The sequence below is a fragment of the Lycium ferocissimum genome, chromosome 11 (assembly GCF_029784015.1).
Source record: "Lycium ferocissimum isolate CSIRO_LF1 chromosome 11, AGI_CSIRO_Lferr_CH_V1, whole genome shotgun sequence".
Classification (NCBI taxonomy): domain Eukaryota; kingdom Viridiplantae; phylum Streptophyta; class Magnoliopsida; order Solanales; family Solanaceae; genus Lycium; species Lycium ferocissimum.
Window position 1 is genome coordinate 45,258,625 of NC_081352.1, and position 10,637 is coordinate 45,269,261.

The 10,637-nt window shown below is 35.1% G+C and overlaps 1 protein-coding gene across 4 annotated transcripts; it reads right to left on the bottom strand.

The window, feature by feature from the left end:
* Positions 1–3,679: 3,679 nt before the first annotated feature.
* On the bottom strand, positions 3,680–9,337 carry LOC132038664 (glutamate receptor 3.4-like). 4 transcript variants are annotated; one of them, XM_059429347.1, is made up of 8 exons: positions 9,319–9,337; positions 9,044–9,157; positions 8,613–8,941; positions 6,593–7,929; positions 6,050–6,327; positions 5,432–5,463; positions 4,917–5,326; positions 3,680–4,363 (listed from the first exon to the last, which is right to left on the bottom strand). In XM_059429347.1, the coding sequence occupies exons 3-8, from the start codon at positions 8,926–8,928 to the stop codon at positions 3,914–3,916; spliced, it is 2,823 nt and encodes a 940-aa protein (XP_059285330.1). In that variant the 5' UTR covers positions 8,929–8,941; positions 9,044–9,157; positions 9,319–9,337; the 3' UTR covers positions 3,680–3,913. The 4 variants fall into 4 exon arrangements, with proteins under 4 accessions (XP_059285330.1, XP_059285329.1, XP_059285331.1 ...); XM_059429346.1 differs by lacking the exon at positions 9,319–9,337 and having other exon boundaries at positions 9,044–9,307; XM_059429348.1 differs by lacking the exons at positions 9,044–9,157; positions 9,319–9,337 and having other exon boundaries at positions 6,593–7,921; positions 8,613–8,753.
* Between the last annotated feature and the right edge of the window lie 1,300 nt (positions 9,338–10,637).

Consider the following 10,637-nt stretch of genomic DNA (forward strand, 5'->3'; position numbering starts at 1 on the left):
ATTTGTTTTGTCTAAAAAAGTAAGAAATTTTGACATGAATAAATTTGAGTAAACCGATTATATGATTGTTGTAGTCATTTCTCAAGTGAATCTTGTGGCTAATGCTAGAGATTGAGTGTTAAACTCTTATGCTACTAAGCAAATTTGTGCTAACAGAGTTTATTTTGTGTCACCCAAGTTGAAGAAGAAGAATGATTTATATATGTTGGTCATTCAAGAACTACTCAAAAGTTTTTGAAAAAGAAAAGTTCTTCTCAAACTCACATAGGAAAAAAAAATAGTGGCTTTAACCGAGGTATTGCATGTTCCTAATATTTGATACAATTTGGGTGACGAGGAATTATTAGAAAATGTTGAAGTAAAGATTTTTGTTTAACATGTTATGGTTGTTTTAACTAAGAATAATATTTTTGTTGAGAAAATATTTTATTATCTCAAAAATAAAAATGAAAAGATATGACGTAAATATTTGGAACAAAATATTTGATACTACAGTCTATTTGCCTTAATGGGAAAATTGACTGTTGTCAAAACGTTTCAGACAATTTAACTTGTCATTGAGTAGCCTTGATTGTGGGAATTATTTTTAATTCAAATGCTAATGTTATTTTGATATATATATATATATATAACAGGGAAACCAAGAAACAAAGTTCCCTTTTCTTCTCATTTTCATTAGTGTTGGTTTTATATTTAAAAGTATGGGGTTTCTAGCTAATGTTAAGTTGTCTGATTGGGAAAAGAAACGTATAATTCTGATTGTATACTTATGCTAACAGTTAATGTTGCATATAAACTGTGTGCTGTTAGTAATAATGTGAACACAACATTATAGTTTGGAAGAGAAAAATAATATAACGTTTTTGTAGTGAAAAAATTATTAAAGGATTATAAATTCACAAGTGTCTGTAAGTATTTGGTTTAGTGGACTGATACGAAAGTCAGATGCTGAATGTTGCACATGGTATAGCATGAAGGAAATCGAGACCGACGATTTTCCTTTATAATAGAATTTCCATATTTCAACAGGAAGACAACAATGACTCAAAAGTGTAAGAGAACAAATGACAAAAATCGAGTTTCACTTTCTTAGAACTCCGCTCTTATTTATTTATAAATCTACTCTTGTGTTTCTTATGAAATATTAGTGATGTAATGTTAGAGTAGATGATCCATTTTGTGATGATCTTGAAATGCGTGACATATACATATGTTTATGGTGATTTGCAATTTTATTATATTTTAATGTGAATTTGTTGCATAAAGATCATGTGGAGTTTAACTACAAGTTATGGAGTGATGTGAAATATTTAAATTGGAAGGATCACTTCTATTCTTGATCGTTGTTCTACAATTTTGTGATCGTGTGAATAAGTGATGTTTGCACTTTAACATTAGCTAAAGGTTGGTGAGCTTTTACGATGATTTTAATGTCTCTTGTGAAAAGTCTGAAATATCGTTCTTTGTGTATTATATTTGATGATTTAAAATGTAAATTATCTGAATATTGATAATTTTTGATGAAGAAGACTTTCTTGAAAAAGGGTTACCTTAGTCAAGGATTATTTGTACTAAACTTAATATAAAAGATCATTAATAATGAAAGTGTTAAAGTGTGGCATGGTTGGCTAGGTCATGTTAACATTGCTTCTATTTAAATACTTAGAAATATGGACTTAACTCCTGCAATGAATCATAGTGAATTTTCTAAGTGTCCAATTTGTGTAGAAGCAAAGTATTGAAAGAAGCCTTTTAAGTCTTTCACTAGTTGAAAAAACAAAGTTGGTTGAACTAGGGCATTCAGACTTAGCTAATTTCAAGATTTTTCAACTTAGTAGAGGTGAAAAGATATATTATATATCTTTTGTGTATGTCAAGGTGATGAAGAGTTGAAAAATCAGCGGATATCAAGGTAGAAATTTTCTACAAGCTTAGTTGTGAGTTGAAAAGGTAAAGCAATTTTCTACTTATCAAACTCATGAGATGAAAAGGTATGTTATCTTTCGCCTAAAACTTCTTCATTAATGTGTGCTTTATTTTTGTGAGTATAATATCTTATTAAATTCTCAAAATAGTGGGGATTAATGAAAGGTGAAAAAAAATCATCATGAAAAATGTGATTTGCATATTTAAGAATTCTTTAAAAAGATTGTTGCAAGTGCGCATATTAGTCTTGAAATAACTCACATGTTATTTTTGAGATATGATGATTTTTAGCTCCAATATTAACAATTGTGTCATTGTGGGGGAACAAGCTAAACCGCTTTACATTATGTCTCATAGGAGGCAATTGATGTTGCTAAGAGTAGTGTGTACAATGGAAAAAAACATATTTGCTTTAGACATGATGTTGTCAGGCAATTGTTGAAGCTTGTTGTTATTTCCTTGAAACTTGTAAGGTCTGAGAGAAATTAAAATTTGGCGGATCCTTTATCCTTGAACATCGAGAGGGATAGGGCTAAAGCCCATAGATTGAGGTAATATGGTTGATACTCGTTTGTGGTCAAACGAAGCCGTATAGGCCGTCAATATATACTACATATCCTATTCCTATGGCGTGTGGTAGTGTTTCGTAAGGTTGGGTTTTACTCTTAATCCATAGCCCGTTGTGGGGGTGCGTTTGTGACGCACTTGATGGATTTACTTGAGTTTTACTCTTAATGTTTTTATAAACTGTTGTGGTGGTGCTATTGAGAAGCACTTAGTGGATTCACCGCTTGATATGAGAAAGTTGAGCTTATTCTGCTCTTGATGATTTCATAACCTTAAGGTGGTCTATTTGAGATAGACTTGATGGGATCACCTACGTGAATGTAAAGGTTTGGCCGCCTTTTATGAAAAAATTTAGGTTGTTTTCTAGAGCATTCATGAGATCCGTGGTTTGGTGTATGGCCATAAATGCACTTTGTTAGCATCGCGGAGTTTGCATAAAATTAAGGATATAGTATGTGTTGTGGGGGTCTCAACTTATGTCCATTCAGTTCAAGAGTACTTCACTTTGTGGATATTAGTTATTGCCTCATTTCACTACGTATTAATTCAAATCGAAAGATATTGACACTTAAGTACAAGTTCCTTCGTGTTGCCCAGAATTTATTCTTACTCTTTATTTTTGCATTAGTGGGGGATTGTTGAAAATAATAATGGGTAATACAAAGAAAATCAATAACCCCTTAAGGTCTTTTTAATGGTGGAGTTAATGACCCATTAATCCTCTTTGACCCCTTCATATTTCCAGCCTATATTAATCAGTCTTCTTGGTGAATTTCTTCTTGGCAATTCAGTTTGTGCAAACTCCAAACTTCCAGCTACTAGTGCAAGTGTTTGGGAGTGCTATGGAACCTTGGGGAGCGACCGGGCTAAACGATTTGCACTGTCGTCGGTCCGAAATCGCTTTCAAAGCAGTGGCTTGCCATGACGCAGCGTTGATCCAATAAGATTATTCTATCCTTTTGTTTGTTTTACTGATTAATATTGTTAATATTTCCAAATAATGTAAGTAGTTGATCAGTATCATTGCCTGCCCATAAATGGAGGTGATCACCTATGATTAACTTGATCTGTTCAAACATATGTATTAACCAATGGGTTCAAATAGCTGAGCAAATTGAGTGGTTCTTCCATTAGTTTAATAATACTAGTTGAACATCAGACAAAATTACCAAAAAAGCAAGCAAACTGACCAAAATGTTAACAATTACTCATTTTATGAACTCATTAGTACAAAAGTTACCATGCTTTTCCATCTCTCCTACTAGTGTACAAAAGACATTTTCCCCCCTAATATACCTAGCCTTCTGTGTGTTAAATGAAGTTATTCGACGAAGAATTGCGTATGCATCATTTACATATTTAACCATATAGGTGCATTGAGCAAGAAATAACCAACCCAACGAACGAACAACTCTTTGATTCAAACAGGCGAGCTCGGCTGCCCATCTGAGGTCTGACCTTCATGTAATTTCTTGCTGTCACTACTCTTCCGTTTGAGTATGTCACTTTCTCTTCTATCAACAAACTCTAGCAAGTCCTTAAAGCTAACAGATTTGAGGGTACGCCTACTAGGCCGTGCAGATTCAGGTTCACTGATCTCTGGCTCTTCTGGCTCGGGGTCAAACCTCCGGAATTGACAGTACACCCTGCAGAAAAACGCGAAAAGAGCAAGAAAACAAGCAATAGCACATATGAGAAATAATCCCCAGAAGCTTTTGAGAGAAAGCTGTGTATCATCTTGGTTGTTTTGTGAAGAGCATCCGTTCTTAGATAGCCATTTGTCATGGATCCTTTGGAGTTCACCATTTTCTGACAGTTGAAGGATTGCAGTTGAAAGATCAACAGCCAGAGGAGAGTCCCTTTGAAATGCCTGGCCATGGATAGCGAAAATCAGCTTGAGTAGATTGGATTGCTTGTGCATCAATCCTTGCAAAATATGAATACGTGCCAATAATATGATGTGACTCCCTTTTTTCTTTATTTTGAGTTTGATTTCTTGGTTCTTGTTAGGGTTGGGTGGATGAGCACTTTATTAGATCATTCATGAACTTATTGTCACATTTAGAGTTTTTACCCAAAAGTGCCCCCTATCTATGGGGAGTAGGTCTATTTTTGTCCTCTAAGTATAACCCTGAGAATCTTCAGTCCCTTAAGTTTGTTAAAGTGGAGCACCTTCGATCGGTTTTTGGATCAACTTTTGCCGTATTTTTTGGTAGTCAGCGTTAGTTTTTAAGTCCACGGTTAGTTGGAGCAATGGTGATCCTCTTTAGCAAACTTAAGAGACTAAAGATGCTCAAGCTTATATTTAAAGGACAAAAATAGGCCTACTCCCATAGATCAGGGACAATTTTGGCTGAAAACTCGTCACATTTATGACAAACCTTCAGCTCTGTTCAGTAATACAAAGGAAAAGATGAACTTACAAAGCCCCATCCGCCCTTAGTGAACTCCTGCCCTACTGTCCTGAATATGCATTTATTGTTGGACAAGAAGAGCTCAACATAAGGAAGTTCGTCGACAATGCCAGCAACACCACCACCTTGCGGACCTTTCTTGAGGGCGTCAATATATTCATCTTCAGTTTTCAATATACGGAGCCGTGATTCTGAAACACCAAGCTCTTCCATGAGGTAGTTAATTGCAAATGACCCATCCTGGACTCCAATTGGATCATTACTTGAAATTAAACTGTCAATTCCTTGAATTCCTGAAGACAGCTGTTGCACTGTCAAGATAGAAGTCAAGCTAGCTGTATAGCTCGAATTGATAATTAGAACGACAAAGAGCCAAAAGATCAGCACTAAGCGTCCCAAGGTGCTCATTGTGTTTTCTCCTATTAATTCACATAGAGGAACAATGTCAGATATGCTGGGACAAGTTTTTTGTCGCAATATGTTTAGAAGATCTTAAAAAACCAAATCGAAGAGAATGTACGTACTGTGTGCGAAAAACATTGTTGAGAAACTAAACCTGAAAAAGTAAAACGGATCTTAGCACCAGGGTCAATATATACCTACCAGCAAAATGATTTGATTAAACGGATTATCTTGTCTAGATTCTCACTGCATTGATGATGCCATCAGGAGTTTATTATAATTGAGATAATTACAGTCCAATGCCATTTGGTGACTAATTTACAAAATAGCATATAGGTAATGTATGTTGAGTATAAATACATGTAATATATATATGGTATAAAAAATATACATATAATATACATAATCAGCGTATATGTTTTATATATTTTGGCTAGCACCTGCATTTAATTTCGGCTGACGGGCCAAAAATGAAAAAAGTCCTTTATTTTTTTTGCTAAAGAAAGACCCATCATGTTATCATCAATGCAAATGTTCTCAATAATAAAGCATCTCTTTTTTATCTCCAATCAAGGCCATTGTTTAGACTTGTTATTCCAAATAGATGAATTGACAATGCATGCATCACTAGTTCCACACTAATGGACTTCATTCCAGAACATTTGGAGAAGCAAAGTTTTTCTAATAAAGCATGCATTTGATTCTATAAAAAGAGGTTATAAGATTGATCAGATACTAACCAAAAAACTGTAACAAGTTGTTGCCTTGGCGGACCACGGAATTCAGGATTATGTCGATGTTCAAGAATCCAAACGACAGTTCCAACAAAGAGAAAGAAGACCCCAGTTACACACCACATTTGGAGGGTAAATGGCTTAAGGAAAGCCCATGGACTGGATTTGATCTCTTTGATAGGAGCAACTACAACAAGTCCAGATTCCATATAAGGTTGTGTGAAGTCCACAATCCTTGTGCGATTTGTAGTAATCGTGACATCCCCAACAGCTGCATCATATTTCTAAGAAGCAAAATGTATCCTTATAAGTAACCATGAAAAATGTTTCAGAGTCACACTTTGCGGTAAATAGTAAATAAATGTAAATTATAGAGATATTAAATCACGCTGATCAAATTATTTCATCATAATTAGTCAACGACTAAAAATTCGATTGCGGTAAATAGTTAATAAATGTAAATTATAGAGATATTAAGTCACGCTGATCAAATTATTTCATCATAATTAGTCAATGACTAAAAATTCGATAACACAATCAAGCACTCACATCTGTTAAGACGTCATTCACCAGGTTTTTGAAAGAGGGGTTTCTCTTGCCATCTCCATACAGAATATAGACGTGAGGAACAGGGTAAGGCAACAAATCTATCGCAGCTTCAAAAACATCAATGCAATATCCTTTTACCCCAGAAGGTCCTTTATCTTTATGCACAAACTCTTTAAAAGTAACACGGTAAGGCACAGCAATTCGCAGAGGTTTTCCATTATGTGGGAACACCCATCCTCGAGGTCGATTTACAGTTTCTCCTGGCCATATGACATTGTATAGATGTTGGGTACTTGTTGAAGTGTTTGGAGGTTTCGAATATAAAACCTCTGGAGTTATAACTGATAGACCAGAATAGTTTGACCAATAACCTACTGTGCGTGATCCAGTCCCACCAATGTTAAGAACATCATATGCTGGTTGAACCAAATTATTCTCAGAATCAAACTGAATCTGGCCAGTTATACCTGTGAAGTTCATGCCAAGGAGTATCTGGAATAATTTCTGTCCTTGGTCAAAAACTTGCATGGATGACAAATGCAAAGCACTCCCATTTGTATCACGCAATCTGGGGTCATCAGAGAAGGTAACATTTCCACCATCCTTGAAGAAAACGTCGAGAGCTCGGGCAAGTAGCCAAATGGTATCGTAAGCATAGAGTGCATAAGAATTAAAACTCGAAGTTTCAACACCGTTAAAGTTTTTCCATCTTGATGCAAACTTCTTTTTCGGATCGGAATCTGGGGTGTGATGGCGAAGCGCTACGACTCCCTGTATAAGATCCATAGTTTCTGGATTAACTGAATCTGAAGGATCCAAAAACGACGGAAGCCAATCAGTAGTAATCCAAACATAGCCACCATTCATCATTCCCAAATGCTTTGCCTTTGAAAAAATTGATAGCCCGGTATCAGGATTTACGTGAACAACATATACTCGTGCCTCCATAAGGTTCACACTGACTAACAAATCATCAATCTCACTACTACTGGCTCCAGGAGAAAAGGCTGCTTTATAAGAGAGCTTAGCACGCTTCTTTGCAAGGGCATCACCCAATACAGATATCCCGTTTCTACCATTATCATCATCAACAAATATGGCAATAACCTCTTTCCATCCATAATAATCAACCATATCAGCTATAGCATACATTTGGTAGTAATCATTTGGAACAGTTCTAAGAAAATACGAGTACTGCAGAGCCGATAGAGTAGGGTCCGTGGCAAAAGACAAAAGAGGGACCTGAAGTTCATTCATAACATGGGAAATCACGTGTGCTATTCCCGAGGATTGTGGACCGATTGCAACAACTACTTCTTTCTCCATCAGCTGCAAAGCTACAAAGCAAGGATGGATGTAAAACACTATGAAGGGCAAAGAAAAAAGAAGGAAATAGACATAGGCACTACTAGTAAATAGTACTCCTAATTTTTAAATGTGACAGGAAGGCTCGCCTTAGTTGAGATTTTAAACATGGTATCTTGTCTGTTAAATATAGTGGTACAAGACATTGAACTATTTGTGGATTCAAAACAGGCCATGAGCTAAAATTTGCTTCTATTTCCTTCATTACCAGTCTAAATGCATCACTTTTGTGATTTTCTTTTCAGACTTCCAAATTCTCCCTCAACCCCCATTCTCCCACATCCAATTTAAGTTTTCAAATTAAGCCACTTCATGATAGAACTTCCCTCATTCCGCATCTCCGTATCAGCAATTTATCAAATACTGCAAAAGGGATCAAACGAGCATGTCTTCATCTAAACTTAATGAATGCATATCAGTCAATCAACTACCTCTCGATCAAAATTTAGTTTTGGTAGGTTATACAAGTTCTCTGTATCAATTCCACTCTACTCAGATTCATTCCGTTGCAGTACAACTTAATTGAATATATAGGACACCAAAATTATCGATACTAAGCATATGTTATACGATATAATTTCACAAAGGATAAGATGCCCATACTACTGAGAATTTGACAACTTAGAAAAAGATCATAGAGAAGAAAATATTTTACCATCAACAGTGCCAACGAATCCACTGCAATTTGTGTCCTGAAATATGAGGTTCAATTTGGTTCCTCTAAGAACACTAGAATCTGAGTTGACATCATTAACTGCAGCTACAAGGGCTGGCTCAGCTGACCTTCCAATAACAGAATTAGCTGTAAATAAAGCTCCAACATTCACCACTTTAGGCCTAGAAGATGGAGATAAAGGAGCAGTGCCATTTGCTGTGTTATTCCCAGTCCCTCCAAGAACTTCCATAGGCACCAACCATATCCATGAAACCAACAAGAGAAACACTCTCTTCCTTTGTAAATTGGCCTCCATCCCAAAAAAACAGCTAACGGAACCAAAATTTTGAGTTTATGAGTTCTTGATTCTATAAAAAGCAACTTACTGAATTCTGAATAAATTATTTATAGATATTCAGTGAATTTCTTACCACAAATACAGGTTGGCCAAAGGTACTTGGTTCTGCCGAACCCGTAACTAGACTCTAGCTCCGCCTCTGAGTCTTCAGAGCATCAATTTACATCACCATTTCTTCTAGAAACTTCTGCTAATAATCAGAACACAAAGATTAAGGTTAGAGCTCAACATTTTGAAGATGAAAAGATCCAAGATTTTCAACCAAGGGTTGTAAAGATAGCTTTTTTACAAGGAGTTAGGGAATGTGAGCCCCACATCAAGAATTAGAAAGTAAGTATAGACTAAGACCTATGATGACGATTCATAAACATTTAAAAAACCAAGCAAGAAGAAAAAGAATGAGTCAAAGAGGAAGCTTCATTACCAGTAAAACTATACAGAAAAAAAGCAGCAATTTTGAACATCAAATTATAGCAACTTGGCACAAATAGATTTGACTCCCACTTGGGAAATACGACAAAAATTTCAGTATCTTGTAAAACCCCACTAAAAATAGAATCTTTAAATGAACTACTCCATGTACATTGATGCATGATTGCCACATGTAATATAGACTAATCAAAGCGTAATTATAGAACTACAAGGTCAATATAATAACAAGAAGTTGGAAAAAATATGACCATTTTGTCATGGAATTTGAAAAGACTGCTCAATTAAGAGTTGTACAAAGATGATAATTGTATGATAGAGAATCTTGGTTGTTAATTAGAGGGTGGTTGGCCTTGGGATTATCTAAAAATGTATACATTGCTACAACCTTGAATAATTTTTGTTCAATTAAGAAAGTTGGTCAGCACTTAAGCATAGATGGAAAAAAAAAAATACTTACCAAATCTGGTGCTTTATTGCAGCAAAGGAAGAGAAAGAAAGAGATTATAATAGAGTTTCTAATCTAAAATAAGCTATTATCATGTTGAATTAGCAACCTTACTCAATATAGTTAATTGGTTAGTGGCATAAATTTATATTAGTAGTGGATGTAATACTTACTATTAACTTAAAAATTACACTAAGAAGAGACCTATAAGTGAATCAACATAACAGTCACGTCTAGTAGTTTTACTTTACCTCTACTATTCACTACCACACTACATTAAAAAAATAGGTATGAGCCCACACATTTATATAGTAACAAACACAAGGTGAATTTGTGTTTGTGTGTGGACAAGGAAACGGTGAGTATTTGTTACTCCCTCCGTCCCAATTATAGTTTGAGTAAGAAACGAAATTTAAGATTTTTCAAATTTGTTGTCTAAAATAAATTATAATTATTTATGTGACTGTAAATCATTTTATTAAGTATAAAAGGGAAAGTTTTAAGTTAAATTATGTTTAAATACAGAAATGAATCCTTTTTTTAGACAGATTAAAATGAAAAACGTATCAAATAAATTGAGACGGAAGGAGTAACTGTGTTTGCATGTATCATGGAGAGCATGATACAAAAAGAGATCCAACAGTCTTGAAAGCTCGGGAAAGAATGATTCTTTGCCTAGTTAGCCTAACGTTCTTTTTATTTCACTTTACAGGCACCATATTATTCTGCTTTGTGTACTGAGTTTGCATAATATTGAAACAAACTGATGGTACATATGTAGCCACGTCAT

Excerpts from the sequence above, each read along its gene's own strand:
- LOC132038664 (XM_059429347.1), bottom strand. The coding sequence starts at position 8,928 with ATGGAGGCCAATTTACAAAGGAAGAGAGTGTTTCTCTTGTTGGTTTCA. Across the intron at positions 6,328-6,592 it reads TGAATGACGTCTTAACAGAT|AAATATGATGCAGCTGTTGG; the intron begins GTGAGTGCTTGA and ends TTTGCTTCTTAG. Across the intron at positions 5,327-5,431 it reads AACAATGTTTTTCGCACACA|GAGAAAACACAATGAGCACC; the intron begins GTACGTACATTC and ends GTGAATTAATAG.